The 21096-nt window shown below is 35.8% G+C and overlaps 1 protein-coding gene across 20 annotated transcripts in view; it reads right to left on the bottom strand.

The window, feature by feature from the left end:
- Positions 1-21096, bottom strand: part of KDM6A (lysine (K)-specific demethylase 6A) — a 131258-nt gene that overhangs the window by 40384 nt on the left and 69778 nt on the right. For 5 of the 20 annotated variants that reach the window (XR_001411479.1, XR_001411481.1, XM_014938080.1 and 2 more), the window contains exons 6-16: positions 19616-19650; positions 17355-17420; positions 16042-16135; positions 11043-11169; positions 8265-8363; positions 7674-7893; positions 6977-7111; positions 6380-6535; positions 5630-5725; positions 2821-2925; positions 1820-2215 (exon numbers count right to left, since the gene is read on the bottom strand). Coding sequence is in view for 10 of the 20 variants with exons in the window: in XM_014938080.1 (XP_014793566.1) it covers positions 1820-2215; positions 2821-2925; positions 5630-5725; positions 6380-6535; positions 6977-7111; positions 7674-7893; positions 8265-8363; positions 11043-11169; positions 16042-16135; positions 17355-17420; positions 19616-19650 (1529 nt within the window). In the remaining 10 variants the exon portion in view is untranslated. The remainder of the gene's footprint in view (positions 1-1819; positions 2216-2820; positions 2926-5629; positions 5726-6379; positions 6536-6976; positions 7112-7673; positions 7894-8264; positions 8364-11042; positions 11170-16041; positions 16136-17354; positions 17421-19615; positions 19651-21096) is intronic. The other 15 variants (XR_001411480.1, XR_001411488.1, XM_014938083.1 and 12 more) reach the window with 7 other exon arrangements.

Raw genomic sequence — 21096 nt, 5'->3', positions numbered from 1 at the left:
TTTAAAGAAATGCTGCTATTGATCATTAACTGGACACGAATTAGCACCTCATGGAAAACCTAAATCTTGACTTTAATAGTATGAATCAATTGCAACAGAGAAAGAACTCAATTTCCTAATAAACACTATATATCAGTGACTGCAAAGCTGACACATACACAGCTGATTTCAGGTAACACACTACTGTGTTAAATATTTCATTATAAATTCCCAAACATTCCCAAACAAAATTCATGTTTAAATGATCCCTTAGCTGTAAGCCAATGTCAAAAATGGTGAAAGAATCCACTATTTACTTTTAACTGAGGTTTTATTTTGGAAAAGGCAACATTCCTCATTTGGAGGCTCCCAACTGCAATAAAGTCTCCTCCAAGTCTGATTTTCGCTTTGCTTTTAGAAGTGTTACTACACCTATTATAGGTCAACTTTTTTTTTTTTGTAAATTACAAACTGCATTATGCATGTCACACCTGTATACATAATTTCTTAATTCCTCCATATAGCTTAATTACTGATAAATAATTTTTTTTAAATCAAGGGTTCATTTAGTACCTGTGGAGAATGTTAGAGACTCAGAAACTCTGCTGAGACCCTGTTTACTGAATACACTTCACACAGAACCAAGATGCAAGGGATACAGCAAGCTCTCCTTGGAACAGTTACCCAGCCTTTTCAAAAACACCATCTCTATGGAAAGCAGTCAACTCCTATTGCAATTTATTACTTGCCTACTTGATGGACACTACCACCACAGATAACTCGCTAGCAAGTGCAGAATTTCTTTTATGCAATACAGAGAAAATGGAAGAGTGAATTCTACTTCAAGCAAGAGGTAGTAAAGCTAACAGGCTCCACATCTCCCTGTCATTCTTATAAACCATGTAAATACTGATACAGAGGAAACTTTTGAAAAAAATCGTATTACCACACTGTTTTACTTTTGAATAACCATGTTTTACACAAGATGTTCCAGTATTATCGCAGCCTTTGTTGCCATGTATGTGCAGTTAAGCACATATGTATGGACCACAGCCTACTTTCAATTCTCCAGCATTAAAGAAACATGCTCCATTACTTAACCAAGAATTTTATCCAGTTTTGATTGTATCAAGCTGTATAACCCATCCGGTGAAAGTGAATGAAACCTTTAGGATACCTTCCTATAGAACATCTCATTACATCCACAAAGTCTCAGAAGAAAGTCACTTGGGCCAAAATTAAAAAAAAATAAAAATAAGCTCCATCTTCAAGTTCTAACACACACAAACACAAAATACCCTTCCTTACACCCTTTTTTCCCCCTATGGATTTTTACTGGCATCATAATATTCTTCTGCAAGCAGATCTGTGGGGCTGATTCCTAAGTATTAATTTTGAAAGATCATATCAAAACAAAATATGGGTACTAATTACAACATGATGGCAACGTAACGTAAAAAGTAACTACGACATTTAGCCTCCCATGAAATATGCACATTCCTCCTACACGAAAAACAAAGTCACAACGTTTCACATTAAAGAAGCAACAAAAAGATGTACAAGTTATCATTTTTAAAGAAACTCTTCAGCAAATGTAGGCAGCTGAGGAGTATGTAACTGCCCTCTTTGATTTATGATCATTTTCTTTATCCTGAAAGTAGTTAATTTGATACATAGACTTTAAGTAATAAGCAGGTTTAACCTAGTGTATGTTTCATTTGCATCTAGATCACCAACTTTAGGAAACACAAAATGTGTGTTTACAAATGAGAGACTTCAAACAGTGACTTGCTTATCAAGCTTCATTAGCGCGCTCTATGAGTTAACTCAAATGGTGTACCTGAGTGGAGTTAGATAGTTGGTTTTTCCACGGCTCCTCTGCGCTGCTGGTCAGGTTTGTGCGGTTATGAGGTAGAGAGAGTGCGTTTCGCTGCAGGTAAGGCACGTTTCCATTACTTCCACTTTCTGTTATGTGATTATTGCCTATCAAAATAGTGTCTGTACTACCCAGCGTTCTTGCTGTGCTGCAGGGAATGGGGCCTGCTGGAAAGGGTCCATTAGCCATAGGCTGCCCTGGGCAGGCGGGACGGATTCCACGCTGAGCGACATTAGGCACTCTGGTTAGAGCAACCTGCGGCTGCTGACCAGAGACAGAGTTTGTAGGCAGTGATGAATCAGCTGTTGGCCCATTAGGAATTCCAGTAGATCGTACCTGTGCAACTCCTGTTTGTCTCATCTAGTGGAAGATGAACAAAGCACAAGAACGTTAGCTGCAGAATTCAGAAAGTAAAGATCGTACAAGGTCTGTGCACTTTATTGCACTTGTCAACTCCAATCTTATACTGATTTTAAGATCTTCACAGTTGCTTTTGAGAAATAAGATGACTGTCATGCTCACAAATGCACAGAGCGAATATGAACATAAAGCTATCAGTACACTTTTATTCTAGGCCCTCCAGTTTGAGTATTAGTCTTTTACTGCTAGAAGTTGGATACTAAGAGAGAGAGAGGTTAACAATGACAGGAGGAGAGATGTAATATGGCTTACTGTAACTAAGGATTTTTCAACTAAGACTGCTTTCAGATGCGTCCACTCACTTTAGTTTCAAAGTGTGACTTGAAAACTTTTACATTATCTGATAGCCCTATAATAAAACACAGCTAAACCTGTTACGTTTCAACCAGTAAACCATAATTATACAAAAACCTGACTTAACGAAACATAGTAAAGGGCATGAGAACTCTGAACTCTGTACAATAAAAATTCTTCAGAATTCAAGAAACACAACAGACACTGTTACTGACAAAAGTTTTGTAGGAGAAAAATATTTTTGTTCTCACCTGCTGGTGTTGCTGCATCAAGACAAACTGACTCTCCAGCTGTTCCAGCATAAGTTTCTGTGCTGGATTTAGATTATTTCGGTTTGCACGCAGCTGTTCCAAGTGCTAAAAAACAGCAGTACGGTTCAGAAACATTAAAATTGCACGTGTTTCTTAATAACTTTCTTGCCTACAATACTAAAACTTATCCATGAAGACAAGACTTGTAAAGCTGAAAACATGACTGAGATTTCTGTTGCAGAAAAGTATCTGTCCATACACTGTTATGTAACCAAACTTTATTACTATTTACTAAAACTAAAGACACTTTCTAAATTATTTGACTGTATAAATATTATCATCATACTAAAATTAAGTGTGCTGGTACTGTAAAAGAAAACCACATTCCACTATGATTATATAGAATTTTTATTATCATTATGTATGTTTTAACACTTTTTGTACTATGCTATTCTTTTATTAGTACTATCCAGCACAAAGCAAATTCAACCTTAAGTCACATGTTAAAACTTCCCCAGGAAATATAAAAAAACAAACCCAGAAAATCATACAGAGAACAATATATTACATTCTGATACTGAGCTCCTTTGCAACTGATAAAACTACCAAAAAAATCTCATCTTTATCCATCTTAATCTACTCAACACACACCATCATTCTACCAGCAAGCCAGCTGCTCTTGAGCGACATGGCATAAGTGCTGAAATTGTGGAACACAAAAGCACTATCTGAGAAGGGGGGATGCGTGGAGAGGAGGGCAAAAGTTGTGGTATGCAAAAGATGACAAAGAGACATTTTTCTTGATTGTTTTTAATACTAAGCTACTTCACTTCATTTTAAATAAATCCTTTAAAAAAAAAAAAAAACAACAACAAACCCAAAACCACAAAAAAACCATACCAAACCAAACCCTAAAAAAACCCAAACCAAACCTCACCAAAACCAAACACAAATCAGGTTTCTTTTAGTTCCTTTCAGATATGGATGTATTATTTTTCTACATCCTCCTCCTCTCCTTTGCTTTAATTATGCTGTATTAGTAATACATAAATGGAACTGAAGTATGAGCATTAAATGAAGTGTAGTTCATCCTGCTTTGAACAATTGCATTTGCAAACTATCAATTCAAAGAAAATGGCCAACATTGTCTGAAAAAGTGGTTAAAGATGGTTCACACCAAACTCCCTGGATCAACAGTAGCTTCCATTCTGAAGTCTGTTTTCTGTGGGGGACTGCAATAAATAAGACTTATCTATCTATGCTTATGAGATGAAAACTGGGTCACCATGGGAGTGCATGCACCAGGTACACAGAAGCCAAAACCAGTGCCCTTCGGTTGTCATTTTGCTTTTTAAAAAACGCCTAAATAGGGTAAGAGGAATCAGAAAGACTGACTTAGCACATATTTCAGCAGAGGCACGTCTGCGCTGCTTTCCAGCGCAATGGGTGCAGAGGCTTTGTGGGCAGCACTGTTCTTGCTGCCCACCAGTTCTGCAAAACCAACACTCATCCCTCCCTCCCCTGCCATGCTGCAGCCCCAGCTGTGTGGCCATGGCCCTTTCCCCTTCTGCTTTTGTTAGCTGAGCTACTTGGTGTGTGTTCCTGTCCTGGTTTGAGGTAAACAGAACCCATTTTCTTTTTGGTAATTTTACCATAACTATCCAGGCTCTGAGCTACCACTTTTAAAAGGCTGACTTAGCAGACAGAATACAGATTTTATTCACCCTCATCTTGCATCATATCTTTTTGGCTTTCCTATTCATATATGCTGGAACCTTGTCGAGCTATTGCCAGCAAATCCAGTGTATTGTACTTAGAGAAGATAGAGAAGCCTACTTAGATACTGCTTAGAGGATGAAGTTGGATCTGGAAACAGGTGAAACTAAAAAGGGGGGAAAGTAGCAGGATATAAAATAAGCAGAGAGAAATAATGAGAATGCATGAAGAGAGAAATATAGAAGAGTGATTAGGGAGGACCAAGTAATAAAGCCAATATTGTTCAGATAGAGAAACAGCTAAAAAACAGTATTAGAGCTGAGGAGAATAGTGCTCAGTCAGTCAGAATCCCTTCTGTCTCAACACTATGTTCCCTTCTATTTTTCCTTGCATCCAAAGCAGTATCTGTGATACATGGGTAAGTTTCCAGCAAGGCCTGATTGTCAAAATACGGAATTCCTGCTGAAGCTCACTACAAGCCCTAATGAGCTGAAGAGACAACAAACCATTGTAACAAGGAGGACCTGAAACAAGATTTCAAAAATAAAATCTAGCATTTCACATAAATGTATTAGCTGACATAAAATATAGAAAAGCAGTACCAGGTTTCATTCGAATATCTGCATTTTGTAGAATGTGCATGTTTGTTTATGCAATTTGATACAAGAAGCTACCTCAGAGGAAAAAGGAGGTAAAATTACAATACTTATACAATTCCTTCAATATCCCCCACACCATAGCAAGCAGCAAAATTTATCTGGCAGACAAGTGTGCATATTTGCGTCTCTATCTCTACAACACCGTAAGAAAAAAGAATTACTTTATGTTCTTACTTTATAAATTATAGAATTCATATAAGGTAAGCTTTCAGTTTCTGCTAGAGATCACTTATTTTATCACAGAACTGATCTCACATGGAGACGCCATAAATATTAGCACAACTTGAATTATATTGTGGGAGTTATTTGGGATGTAGTGCACGTTGAATTTTGGAAACGTGGAACCAAAAAACATTCCAGATTTATTTTCTTAAAAGGAAGAAAGAAAGAAACAAGAAATATACAAAGCTTCTAGAGATCTTCAACATACCTACCTGTAATTTCTGTGGTGTCAAGCACCAAGAATGAATTTGTTGCTGTACAGGAGGGTGTGACACTGTATGGCCACTGCTCCAAACATCTGAAGTATTCTGAGAGAGAACATTACATTAAAATGTGTGACTATCAAAGGGTCAGAATTATTCCTTTTACTATCTAGATTTTACCGTACTTATAAAAGGACTAGTCATTGTTTCAAGAAGAACAATATAAACAAGTAACATACTTAAAACATGCCAAGTCTCATTCTACCATTCCCATAGTATCAGAGTAGCCAGAGGAAAAACTTAAATAGTATCTAACATCATAACAAGAAACAATCAAATCAAATTATGCAATTAACTAAAATGTACACTACTTTTAAAACTGAATACTTTATCTATTGTAACACTATTACATGATGATGAAACACTTGAATTTTAAATATAAGCAAAGGCAATAGACAGGATGACATGATCGTCTCCCTCTCTATCTATCATCGGACTATGATTGTACTTTTTCACTTATACAACTGTGATTGCAGTATAGTGCCACCAATCTGTGTTGCCCATACGCACTGCCTGTCTGAACCGTAACCTCACTAAACACACCACTGAAAAATGTTTTTTAAAGTTTCTAAAAACATTCCCCACCTTGATGCCAAAGGATTAAAATTTACAGCACAAATTCTGTGCATGCTGCATCATTTTAATGCATATCTCCATATAATTTTGGTAGGGGGCTCTTTAGTTCATCATAATATATACCTTTGTTGGACTAGATGTTCTTTTCCTCTTGGCAGGACTGGTCAGGTCATCTACTTGGCTAGAAGGAATCATGTGTAGTGGCAAGGATTGCTGTGAAATTGGTGTTTGAGTGAGGCCTAGTACAGGTTCAGTATTTGGATGATGAGGTTTACAAGCCTAAGAATCACAGAAGGAAGACAAAAATATGGTTCTATATATTCTTAATTCTTTCCTTTAAATTATATATTTTAACAGCCCACATATATTAAAAGGGCTGAGTAGATATTCTGAAGCTGATCTCAATAACTGAAAAATCAGTTTCCATATGGTCATCAATGGAGGAATGTGTACCTTTCATGGGATTATTAAACCACTGCAGCATTTCTATTTAAGATGAAATCTTTTAAAATCATGAAAATCCACAAAGGTTCTAAATTGGTACCCCCATATTTCTCCCATATTATGGGGAGCTTCTTGATCTAATATCCCTTCGCAAACAAATCAAAGGCTTGTTATTAATGAAAGCCAGTCCTGTGCTCAATAAAATAAGCTTGACCGCTACCGATTGTAAAGAACCCTTAAAGCTGGGCACCTGCAGAACATAACCCAACTTCTCACCTGCTGTGCTGTGTTCATGGCACCCTGCCTGGAGGTAAGCTCTGCGGGGATTGGTAGGCTCCATGCCTCCTCAATACTAGGAAGTAATTTAGTTTTATTCTGTAGACTACCTTGTGGAAGGTTACACAACTGAGCCTAGGAAAAATTATGTAAAAAGCAAATTTAACACAAGCCTACTTTAGTAAGAGCAAGTCCATGAAATCTTCCTAAATGCTGTAGCTAATTACGTCTTAAAGAGAGGATAGATTTAAAATTTGGGGTTTTAGAAAGGTGCTAAGTATAAAGAGGGTAACCAGAATATAAACCTTTGTGAGAATCAGAACAAAGATGAGCTCTGGATTCAGAGGTCTCATAATTCCTTTTTTCTGAAATTGCAAACAAGAGTGAAAGATAGCGTGTGTGCATTCTTTCTATATGTTATGAGAACTTAAAAATGTAGACAATACAAAGAAAAAAGCAAAGTGATGTAAAACAGTATGCTTTGATTAAATGTGCACAATAGGGTTTATAAGGAATTAAGTTCCACTTAAAAATGAAGAAATCAAATATTACAGGCTATGATATGTTTACGATACATATGAAAACAGGTTATACACATCACAAACAATTGCACATTAAAACTTGTGTGCTACTTCTCCCCTCCCCTCTGCTCTGCATTTGGAAGAGTATTTCCCGCTTCTTAAAATGTTAGTTTTACCTGTAAATACTTTATCCGTGCTGCAAGCGCAGAGGTATTACTACAATTTTTGCTCCTAGTTGCATTTAAATAGCATTTAATGGCATCCTGAGGCTGGTTGCAGGACTCATAGAGTGTGCCTAGGTCCATCCAGGCTGCAGCATGGCCATGGTCCAATTGTACAGCACAGATATAGGCCTGTAAAGCATCCATAGGCTGATTTTGCTGTTGATACAGCACACTGAATAGAAAGATTAGTGAAATTGAGAATTAATAACAAAGTCAAAATACAAACAAGTCAAATATACACCCACCCAAACCCCTTAATAAACTTTGCTATTATATAAACCACAGTAATAAGCACATACAACAAATAAAATCTTAACATGCAAAGTTCACATACATAGCACATTCAGTATTTTAAAAAAATTGAGAAAGCAAATTTAAATTTATTATTTAAACTTCAAATCAGACAAGTCTGACAACATGAAGGTATAAATAAAAAAGCTTTAAGGTCCCCTTGAGACCACAAAAGACTTAAAAAGCATATATTCTTTATTTACGTATATTAGCATTGATTTATATCACTGTATTGCCCTATATCATTCTTACCCTATAGAACACCATGTATCTGCACTTGCTTCTGATTTATCAATAGATTGCCTATAAGATATAAAGGCATCCTGAACTTTCCCAATACTTGAATAGCACCTGGGAGGAAAGAAAAAAAAAGAATTTTGGTAATATTTTTAGAAGGTAATTGTTGAGGATGGTTTACCAAGACAGATATGATAAATGCTTTGTCATACAAATACATACTCATCTAGATCAATCTAAAACATTTGCTGCTGATGAACACCAGGCCTAAGCGGACTCTTAATATCTTAATCACATGTATTACTAATCATTTATTTGAAAAGTACAACAAAACTGCTTAAACCCCAGCTTACTGTATTTGTAAGAAAGAGTCACAACATATTCTAAAGACTTACATTTCTTTCATTTAGTGATAAGTTACCACAAATAAGTACAATATTTACAATATTTATATACAGACAGCATTATAAAGAAACAAGTTACCTATTTTATCAAACACATGGTTATGAAGCCTCACATTCTACGAGAAAAGTTTCAGAATTATTAAGAAATACTGACTAACTCAATCAGGATGGTTCTTGACTGCCTAGGAAGCTTTTTACGTGCATTTCTCACATCTCAGTAACATTTCAAATAATGAACAACAAAACACTAAGTTTTAGTCCATATATAGAGCATAAATTTTTGTAAAAATCTTGCTGGTTTGGATTTTTTTGTAATTTCTTACCTGAGTATTTTTCACATACAAATTCAAACATATTCTGGCATTATAAGCAGAAATACCAGAACTCTAAAGAGAACTACAGTTATATCACAGGGAATAGTACCTACCTTTTTAAAATTAAAAGCTTTAAATAAATACAGTATTAAAAATATAAGTGCATTTACTAGTTTAATCTACAACAGCTCTGCTTTTTATATTGTTTGTAGTAAGCTTCCCTGTTGGAAGAAGAACTGGTAACTTTCAAAACACATAAATGACATCAGAAAATTTATTCTAGTAGAAAATAAAACCCAAGCAGAACAGTACAGGAACAGTACAGTCTTTCATGTATTCTTGAGGCACACTAGGAAAGGAATACAATAAAATCTAGCAGTACTTTGCCTGTAAGCATCCATTAAGGTCTGAATACAATGTTTCAGAAGATCATTTTAATCACAATCTAACCCAATTTCCAATAGACACATTTCAATCTGTCTGCTTATCAGATACATGAAGACTCTGGTTAGGATAGCACTAACATCAAGCACCCAGCAGAAAAACAAGATTCTTCAGTGGGGAGGAGAAGTGTGGTGGTGCTATCCAGTTTGGACAACCATCAGAGGAAGGAGTAACACAAGGGAATACATGAGGAGGGAAGAATAAGGAAGAGCAAATGCACAACCCTGTTCATTTCTTCTTCTGCCAGTGTATGGACTGGAAGAATGGGGTACAGAAACATTTTTGCTCTACTCCTCCATGTAAAGTCTAAAAGATGCTTCCATTAGATTTGCTCCACTCCTTTCCTGCATTTCTCCCTCTTGTTTGTATGGTCCTAGGTTTCACTCTAACCACATTAAAGCCGTGGCACCAGAGAAGCATGAGTATGACAACTGGGCACGGAAACTTCATAGAGCCCTGGCTGCGTCCTGCTGCTGTGTAAGAACTCAACTAGCTAAAGGCACACGCCAGGGGACTACCAAGCTAAAACAGGATTTTAGCCCAGCAGATGATAAGATGATCGCTGGTTCCTTTTCCCTCCACACCTGCTCTAGCCCCTCTGCCCCTCACACTGAGTGCCGGTGTTTGGCCCTCAGCCTGCAGACAGCTGGTCAAAGAGCCCTGTCTTACAAAAAACAGCTGGAGGAATATAATTAGGATGACAAAACCAAAAGTGGGTTCCTGTTGTATGTCACCAGAACTTCCAAGCAAGTCAGCTGGAAGATACTGAGGTTAGGATATTCATTTTATTTTGCGTAATTCATTTCTAATGTATTTCTCAACAGGACTGACCTGTTCACATATGGATTTGAACTGCCCTCAAAGCTGTCTCCAAAACCTGATTATTTCAAGAGTTACTGCTGGTTTTCATAAAGTACTCTGTTTTCTTATAAAGGAGACCAAGAAGAGCCATTGAATTTACCTGATCTATATCTTGGAATAAGTTAGTTTTCAAGTAACAAATACAGTCTGATAGTACAGCATTAATACAACACTTAAATAGATATTATAATGAATTAATCTGAGCTATCTTGGCCTAATACTGAGTTGCAATATACACTGTTTATAAATGGACGTATACCTGGGAAAATATTTGTATTTTAGTGCAAAAAACTGATTGAAATTAGAAGAATTCTGAGAAAATAAAGAGATAAACGAACTATGAAAAAGGTATGAAGAAAAGTAACGAAATTTACAAAGAATTTACAAAAAAAAAAAACCAAGAAAAAAAAAGAGAACAGAAGGTGTGGTAGGAGGAGGAGGAACAGGTAAAACCGGGCAGGGCAGACTCAGATTACTGTAAATGTGTAGACTGAATAATAACTCCAAAAAAAGCGGGACCACCTGTGTAACATACTTCATTACTTCATTTTAACTTCATTTTAACTTCTAATCTATATTCATCCCAAATATGTTAGCACCTTGTCTTTTTATACACTTTCCAGAAAACTAGTCTTCAGCAGATACATACATCCTTTCCCTTCTTTTTTCCTCTGAAACTACGAAGAAAAACAATGTAAGATACTCACAATAATGAGTATCCTCAATAAATTTACAAATATAGTTACAGTGTCTATAAAGTCATTTCTTACCTTCCAAGGAAATACCAGGATTGACCAGAATTTGGATCTGCTTCTAGAGATTTCTGGAGATACTGTATAGCATAGCTTTCCTTGGTTGCCTTGTCTCCAAGCTGATCCACGGTGTGATGCATCCAGCCTACAAAAAGAACCCATAAATGGCAGAAGTGAAATTCCCAAAGACCATTTAATATTTGGCACAGCAGGATATTCATAACATTAGTTCCTCTTTAAAAATAGGAATATCAAACAATAATATCACTTACAGATAATTTTACGAATTAAACTTTTAAACATTTTTAAAGTTCTATACAAAAATTACAGGTCAAAATGACCATAAATCAAAATTGCTTTCAGGTACTTTTAAGCATTTTTTTTTGTTTAAATAATTTTCTACAAGGTTAGTACCACAATTTCAAACGGCTCGATATTCTACTATAAAATGTTAATCTGAAAATGTTAACTCTTTCCTCCTCTGAACACAGAAATCTTCCCTGTCACTGTGAAAAACGCCACCAACCTCCCTGTATACACATCCAGTATCTGTATATTATGTTCAGTTTACGCCTTTTCTAAATCCTTGAATTTATCCCATATCTATATTTGGACAATTCCCCAACAGAACTTCAGTAAGAATTTTTGTATCTCCACTTAAATCTTTCTTACATTGTCATTCCATCTCCATTGCTACAACATCCTTTCCGTTCACCTTGACAAACTCACTTTGCATCTACGTAACAAATTCTGCTGAAAAGACAATTTTATTCCTCATGTAACCACATAACATATTAATTCATGCCTTTTTTTTGTTTCATGAGACAAATTATTCATCCCCACTTTAATGGCCTCCCCGAATCCATGCTCCCATTTAATCTTTTCCATACTATTAAAACACATCTTTGCTCTAGCACTGATGCAAGCCTTAGCTACCATTTCAAATAAAGCACCTTCATCATCTCCTCAAGCTGCTCCTCATCTATCTTTATGCTTAGATGGTATTCCTTTAAGCAGCCACACAATCATCTCACTGCCATTAACATCATGAGTACAAGGAAATCCTTTGTAGCAGGCAGCTGGCTTGCTGAAATCACTACATACCACACTGGTCAACAATGTCTTGCTGTTTGTTTAATCTCCATGTATTTGTCTTAACAATTCACTGCTTTTCAGCCAACATTTGTAAAACCTCAGATGTGACAACAGGATTGTCCCTATGTTTTTACAGTGCCCCACCAATAAATGGTCCTTTGTGGAACACTATCATACCAATTTCATAAAATACCCAAGGTTTGTATAAAGTTTTAGTTACCTATAGAGTTGTAGACTAAATGCTGCTGCTCTAAATGTTCATTTAAAACCTTCATCAGCTAAACTTCAGCACCCGAAGCTTATCCTTTCCAATATAATCTAGTTAGACATGTAGTTACGTGAACAGGTAATACTAACTCAAAAGATCCGAATCAGATTCTGATCTCATCTGAAATGCTAGACAAAGTAGATAAGGCTGAGAACTGAATTGATGGGTATTTGCAGCCTTACTTCTCTCTCTGTAATTAGACAATACCTTATGTATTTTACTCTGTCTGTTCTATACAGCTTATTTTTTCTTCCATGGACTTATCATTTGTTAACAGTCACAGTGACACTTTCGCAAATGAAGGGTAAACTTCCAATCTTTAAAAAAGGCAGTCTAAAAGAAAATTGTATCTATTTATCAACATTTGCCTAAGGTGTTTTAAGAAGTATGACTTAGAAACTGTGGTCAGAAGCAGAAGTCTGACTATTTCCTGGGCTGCGAGAAATGTCAGGTTAGGAGCCAAGTGGTTACTTAGGAGTCAAGTGGTTACAGTGCTGAAAAAAAGAGTGCTTTATCTTCTCTGAAGATGGACCAAGACAAAACCCTACCCATCAGGGAAAAAAAAAAAAAAGGAACAAAAAACTCAATTATTTTTGCAGAGATATTTAACATACACAACTTTCTCTCATGGACTTCATAAACAAGCTATGATTTTGATTCAAATCCAAGTTACTGAAGTTCTTAAGCATACAGAAAATGCCCATGCTTTAAGAAAAAAAGGCTTATGTGAAGGTGGTTATCAGAATGCACCTGCATAACTGTACATTAAGGGTAATGGTACTGGGTGCAGTTGTCAGGCAAAGCCTGAGATAAAGGTAAAGGTTCAGGGATTATAAACAAGGCTAAAAAAAGACATGAAACAACTTCCTGAATCTTTGGAAATGTTCTGTGGTGATGCCTATTTCCTTGTTTCATCAGACCCTTGCAGGACTGAAAGATAACATGTATCTTCAGGAGATCTTTACCAAGATTCACTGATAAAAAGAAATAATGTACTTCTAGGAGACAGAAACGAGAACTAGCAATCTCTATCTAGTTTTGCTGCTGAAACAAGGGTTGCTTCCCCATTTTATCTTCCTGTGCAGGGAGGTAAAAAGGGCAGAAAGCAAGACAGAGGCTGAGGGAGAACAGCCGTAAGTTTTCTATTAAAATAGCACAGGTAAAGGAAGCTGGATGTCTCTTCTCCTCATGCATAAAACAACGTTCAGAAAAAAGGTGATGGAAAGACCCTGGTAAGCTGTGCCATTGCCCATTTGCAAGGCCTGACCCAAATTCTCAACTAGCACAGTGACTACTCTTTCACTCCTGGGGCATTTTTAGCATAATAAACAAAAATACAGATTCTGCCCATACTTCACAGATGTCCCACGGTCTGTTCCAGGTCTTTACAATACAATTTGTAACAAATTCCCATGTTGCTTCAGGAAGAGGATGTGCTAGCCCAGCTTATGCCGCAGATTTTTTTATGCTGATCAATCACTCTCATGCTGAACTTGTGGCAATTGCTTTTTCCCCAAAAAACTTCATCTCAGTCTCTGAAGAGATGAGCCTCTTTAGCATCTCCTGAGGTCTCATGCAATTTCTGGACATCACCTAGGGACGCCCCTAGCCAAAAAACATTGGGAGAATGCTTTGGGAACCTCTATGCAGATGCTTACGTTGTTCTTACACTCTTCTTTATGCAACTGCTGAGTACAATTGGAGAAAGAAAACTGAGACAGATTTGCTCTTCAGTCTCATTAATTTAATGTAATTTTAGGCAAAGCAGCGAAAAGAATTGTTGTCTGGAAAGCAAATGAAATGGCACAGAATAAGAAACAAACTGCTCTTATCCAAACGATCTTACTGTTACATCTACCTGAACTAGTCAGCATGCATTAGCTCAAATGGGTATGTATTTATCTGAGAATTACAGGGTTCTCCTCCACAGTGACCTGCTTTGGAAACCAGCAACAAGAGCAAAGATTTTAATAATTGTCTCACAAGACATCTGAACTTGCCTAAATTTCAACTCTGGCTCAATACACATTAACTAGCTAAGGAAAATAAACAAAGGGTACTTTCACGTCAAAACGATTTTTCTGTTGGAGTTTAAAACAAAAAGAAGTTCAACACAGAAATACTGGGTTTTGCCAGTAGCATCCTGGCAGATGGCAGGTATTTTCTATTATTTTTTCTAAGCTGCAGTGCACCACCCAGACTACGCTTCCTGAGCTGTTTTTATTACCACCTGCTAGAGACTAAATATGCAATAAGCAATAAGCACCATACTCCAATAAATACCACTGTAACAGCAAGGAGCAAAAGAAATAGTATTATTCCTTGAATGTTCTGTTAAGACCACTCTGACCCTTTCTCCACATAGAAGGTACCCACGCTCCAAAACTAGGTGACCTATGCTGACTAAATAAAGGGAGTTAATCCAGTTTTTAGGCAGCAGATAATTCTCAAAGTCATTGCTCTTATTGCTAGCACAGAGACCTGTGGTAGGGTTTTATGAATACAACGACGAGCCTTTGCTTCTATTGTGGCAACAGACATCAGAGTTGAAAAAGCATTGGTCAGCTATTTTAGGAAGCCTGTCTTCGCTGCTGACAACTTGTACTAGGTGGGATAATACCAAGTTAAAAAAATATTCAAAGGGGATATTGAAATATAAGCAACCCTGTCGTATGACAGCAAAAAGATCAGCACCTAGAGTCCTGCAGTGAACTCCTCCAGCAGTATCATTAGTGATTTCACACAGAATAATCAAAAGCTAAACAAATTAGCCCACTTCAAATCCATACACAACCTGCATTACAAAAAAAAAAAAGCAAGCATTGTGGCCATAGCTTACTGCCAGTTATTAATTTGAATTAAATGACCACTATGTGAAGGCGGGGCGGGGGAAAGAAAAATGGGCATAAGCAGGCTAAATTAATATTTAGAATAATAAATTAGATGAAGAACATGGAGAGAGTGAATGAAGAAGTTTTTTCACTGAGTTGAACAATTTTAACAAAATATTCTGGAAATACTTTTAAGGCATATAGGACAAAAGTAATTTATTCTACCCACTCATTAGAAATTTTCGTCTAAAAATTATTTATCAGCTTTCTATAAATATGGAGGATGGCAGGGTTGTTTTTTTTTTTAAATAATACTATTTCTCTTTTTATGTGATTTCTTTTACGGAATCTGACAATAAACTTTTTTAGTCACAGAAATAGGTTTTTGTTATGTTCTACAATTAAAGAGAAAGAAAAGACAAATTTTTCATTTGCCACGTTCTTCTATTCTGCAACAGAGAAGAGTATTTTGGGTTACTGCATTTAACCTGAGTATTCAAGGGATCTTCTCAGAGGCAGAACAGAGAATACAGAATTCTAACTGCTGCACTCGTTCTCTGAAAGACCACCCTCTCATTGCCCAAAACCTGTAACGCACATACTCTAGCAAGTCTAAGAGCTTTTTAATTTTGTAAGTTTAATTAAAATCTTTTCCTCCTCTCTTATTTACTTAATTATCTACTGTTATGCATTCTATTTTGGGTGAAAATCTCACATATCATAATCAGTGTCTTAGACTCACTTTGGAGCCCTAAAAAACACTGCTGAAGGCGAAGATGGAAAAAAAGAAACACACAGAAAAATAAAAGTTAATTTTACATACCTAACTGCTGTAAGACAGTTGCTTTTACTTGTGCAGGAAGGTTTTCGATCTGCAAAAGCTGTTCATAAGCTTCCTTTGCAGAGTGATACTTTCTCTGCAAAAGGAAAAAAGTAAATGGATTAATCATAAAGCTTACAACAGATCACCAATAGCAACGATTTCACAGCACTGACAGCACACAAACACATTGACAAAAAAATCTAGAACTTTTTTTTTTTGCATACAGTGCATATGAAAGCTTTAATGAGTGACGTATATATATGGTAAGAGAATAACTTTCATAAATATAGTATTTAATATAAATTGGCTACTTAAAGTAATTGAGGGAGATTTGCAAATTATCGAATTTGGTCAACTCCTCATGCATGCATTATGCTCCTTACACTAAAATGAATATACTGCTTTTTAAGGGGAATGCTTGAATGTGAGGCTACATCTGAAAAAAACCAAAAGGAAATTCGTAACAGAAATGAGTATCATTAGTAATTGGTGGCTGGTTTGATTTTGCCTCTCTCTTTCCTTCAGTGTATTTGAACTGCCTTTTCAACATATTTCCTGTCCTGGTAAGAGTCCCATCATAAGTAGAATTAAAACATATCCATGGATTATGCCTGGAAAATAAGGTATGCCATCTTATTATTTGCTATATAGTTTAGGTGTGCCTAAAGCATGGAAACATTCAATTCTTAACTTCTTATATGAACAGGTCCTGATATAGAAAACATCCTTCCAGGTTAGGATAGTGGTTTTTAGTCTTAATTGACTTCTGGAATAGTATCAGCTGTTTTGTATATATTAAAGGAGTAAACTTCTCAATAGATGAATTTTTTTGCGATCATTCAGCATTTATCTTTGTGTTAACCCTAACAATATTTAACAGTTAATGTATCTAAAATTAATTTTTCTGTTCCTCCTCTCCCACAAATGTCTAGAAGATATAAATGTTGAGGGTGTGTTATCAAGAGCACTTTTTTCTTTTTAACATTCTAAAAATTCTGTACAATTTTTAAAGAAAAATATATTTTCAGATAATTCAACATCAGGCTTAATTCTGGCATTTACTTACTAAAATAAATGGGGCCACTTAGATGCAAATGATCAGGCTTAGTTACATTTATTTTATGCAAAGAGTACACAGTATTACTGGTGTTTTAAAAGGGACAACTGAGAAGAAGACTCTAAACAATATAAATATCTATTATAAGTTAAAAATGTTATTAGGTTCTTGAGATCTCACAATCACAAAAGACAACTCTGTTGATTTTAAAACCTTATTCTAGTCAGGAAGAAAAATTAAAGCAGCAATTACATACTTTCAAATGGAACAAGGGGAAGTTGGTAGAAAAGATTTTAAATTGGTGTTCATGAAATGCAGACAACTGGTAAGAAAACAAATAATATAAATAAATAAAATATCCATGTCCAGCAAAATAAAAACAATCAGGAAAAAATTTTAAACCTGGCATTGGGAACAAAAGTTGTAGTTTATGACTATGAGGGATAAGCAAATGAACATAAGTTCACTGTATAGCATGACAGCAGAGGCAGCAATCTGGATGTGAAATAGGTAAACATGCAGAATATTTACACTTTGAAAAAGATGTTTATATGCTTGGGAGCATTCAGAAAGTCCTATTAAAATAGGACTAGATCTAGAACGTTTTTTACTTTTGTTATTTGTTGTATTATTTACCGTTTAGAAATCCGTCTACGTGTATGCCTTAAAATATTACAGAAAACTGTCATGTTTACATTGGGTTTTATTTAGATATGTTAATTGCAAAGATCCAAAATCCTAGATGTTTGGCTGCATCATGGATGGTCTTAGATATGGGAAGAGGGAGGGGAACCCAACACAAGATCTTTCATTAGACACCATAAAAGCTACCATCCTAAATAGTAGAGGGACTCACACTTCCACAGATGTAAGAATACAAACTAGCATTAAACACCACAAAAAAACACTGACTTGTGTCAGCACCAGGCTATTCTCTTCTTCAGAGGCTGGCAACCCACCTTTTAAAATCCAGTAGGGTGAAGATACATAATTAAGGAATGAATTAACTCTTTCATTAACTACTAGACAGTAGATAATTTTCAAATATAGGGAGAGGTTCAGGAAACTGTAGAACTGTGTCCTTTAAAAGAAACCAAGCAACCGATCTGCCTCCAAAAAACACCTCTTTGTTGTGTGAGAGATAATATCCAGAATGAAGTCAAGACCCTAAGTTTCTCAAATTCCAGAGAAGAGGATACCACTCACTACCAGAACGGTGAGACAAACCAAGTCTAACAGCAGAACGCACTGAAATTTTTTGCTCTGAGTTCCATTAAAATAAAGCTCGCCTTGCCTACAATTGTCAGTCAGCAACCACAGCTTAAGCACTTGTAGCTTTGGTCACACAATTATATAAGGCACCTGGCATGGTGACCTGAGGTGTTCGACTTTCTATTTTACTCTAGCAGATCAAAAGAACTAAGGTGCTGAGGATGCTTTGTTACATAAACCTGTCAGACGTGCTCCAGTGCTCAGAACAAAATCTGGACAGTGGCCAGTTAAGAACCATAACAGTCCATGAAGTTCCTTAATGGCGTTTTTTGGGCGGAGGGGTTCTGTCTTCTCATATAGCTCTTGCACAAAAAGCATTCAAAAGAAAAATATCTTGTTTATCAAATTTATAAATTTTATTTATATAAGTACCTAAAGCCATTTTTTACCATGCCATCAAAAGACAGCACTTACTTTAGCAAGCTACTTTTCAACTGACTGAAAATGTAGTTTATCTCTGCCATCCATTTTAATTTCAATAGTTTTTGCTTTCATGTCACATCACTTCCTTAGTCCTATAGTACCTATAAACATGATAAAAGGGCATACAGTCTGCATTATATGACCAGTCAGTCAAATTACAATATGCAATAGCTATTTCAGTAGATACTTGATTTTAATTTACTTATATTCTGGAATTTAATTATATTCTGGTTTTAATTTACTTATGTTTCTGGTAAGCGTTCGTTAATTTCCCAATAGATTCACCTAAAAAACTCTGTGGTAGGGTTTGATATAGAATTAATAACACAGCTTTATATGCTGCTTACCTCAGACCTCAAATGTTTCTGTCACGTATGCTCAGCTAAATTTGAAAACTTCATGTGAAATGTACTTTAAGGCACCTGGGCAGCTGGCTAGACTTGACTCTGTGTTTATGTATGTATGAGAAACAATAGGAATCTATATAAATTGAGAAACTGTGTATTTTTAATATCTATATAAAACTTTTTAAACATATAATCTCATAAAAGAATTTTACTAGAAGATATGTTTAGGGTTTTTTTGCATTCAACTTGGGAGACTAGTAAATACACAAGTTTATTGAAATAGCTACTCCATTTTATAGCATGACAGTCCACATACAAAATACTTTTAATCCAGCCAAAGCAAATAAAGTTTCTTTAGTGATTTGAGACATAATCCTAACTTCACAAAAGCATGTATAATTTGAAATCCACAGACTGATTACATCATATAGCTGGAAACACAACCACACTTTATAAAAAGGAGCTTAAAGCTTACCTGGATTTCATATAAGTGGGCAATGTGAAACTGAACTGTAAGAGTGGGAAAATCAAAATTATTAGTTTTAATAAATGACAACCACAATCACAATGTTTTTTCAAGTGAAGGATAAACAGCATTTCAAATCCATCAATGCAAAACCAAGGTAAATTACATTTTGAAGATACAAAAAAATTATTTGTTTACATTGATATTTTATGCTTAATATAACAGAACTGTCAGAGAATGAGTATCTATCCTAACAAAGCATTAAGACTGCAATCAGATATTGCAGAAAGGCAGTCCACGGATTTTATTTGTATTCTGAAATGCAGAGCTATTAACCTTTCAGTAACTTAGCAATCAAATCTCCTTAAGCAGAGATGCACAACAAGAAAAGCTGGTAATATTTTCTGTACGTAACTGAGTTACAAATAAAGACTTATTTTTTATTTTCATTCAACTGCCAAGGGACAGCCTAGCTGGGTTACAGAACAGAAAACTACAGTATACACTGACAGATTTATACAAAATCTTAAATTTAGGTATTTTTTTTCCTCTTTCAGAATTGTCCTTCCCTTATTAAATGGAACTAAAAGCCTTAATTACAGATGGTATTCTGATCATTACTGTAAAGCATCTTAAATTCCACATACGAATTGCACAGAATGCTGTAATACTACTAGCAGCTCTCGGAGGCAAGAAAATTGCTAGTTGAAGAAAGAAAATGAAATCTCTGGGAATGATGAAAGCAGAGGGAAAATTATCCTCATGCTGCTGAAATTATTAAAGAAAAGGTGGAGTGCCTGATCTCTATGGCTTGAGAACTGCTAACCTAGACTAGCCATCAACTGGTAGATAGCTAGAGCTAGTTGAGATAAATGCAATCCTTATTCTGATTTGATGAGAAAGGAAAAATTCCTTTGAGACAGACTTTTGCCTGATGTTCTCAAGGACCACAAGTAAAAAATTATGTGTTTGAGCCAAGCTCAGTTGTTTCTGTTACACAGATTTCTTTCTCTTGAAGCTACAAGGGGTTCACACAGGTAATTTGGAGTTCCAGGGTTTCTCTATGGGTCACAAGGGAGGGGAAAAGCTCCCTTTGTGCACTGTTTTTTCCTTCATTATAAACAAGGTAGCCTAGTGCACTTCAGAAACCAGGTCATAATGAAATGCATCATCTAAAACTTTAATAATTTTTTTGTGTTCCTTGCTAAAGGGCACATAACACACCCATTATGTTCACCATATCATCAAACTCCACTCTGTACTGATGGAAAGAAAAACCTCTGCTTTTGTTTTGGGAGTTCATTATCTAAAAAAAAAAAAAATCCCCTCAGAGCAAAGCCCCTTCAGTGTGAAAATACAAAAGGAAGCCATGCCATACAGGGGAAAAAAATTAAAGGTGTCACATTAGAGACTGCCTAAATAGAAAGATGTGCTTAGTACTCAAACATTTCTGCTAGAAGCACACTCAATATAATGCTGTTACTCACCCA

This window comes from Calidris pugnax, unplaced genomic scaffold (assembly GCF_001431845.1).
Source record: "Calidris pugnax isolate Ruff unplaced genomic scaffold, ASM143184v1 scaffold25, whole genome shotgun sequence".
In the NCBI taxonomy this organism is placed as follows: Eukaryota; Metazoa; Chordata; class Aves; order Charadriiformes; family Scolopacidae; genus Calidris; species Calidris pugnax.
The sequence above is the reverse complement of the archived record's forward strand: the minus strand, read 5'-3'. Positions and strand labels throughout refer to the sequence as shown.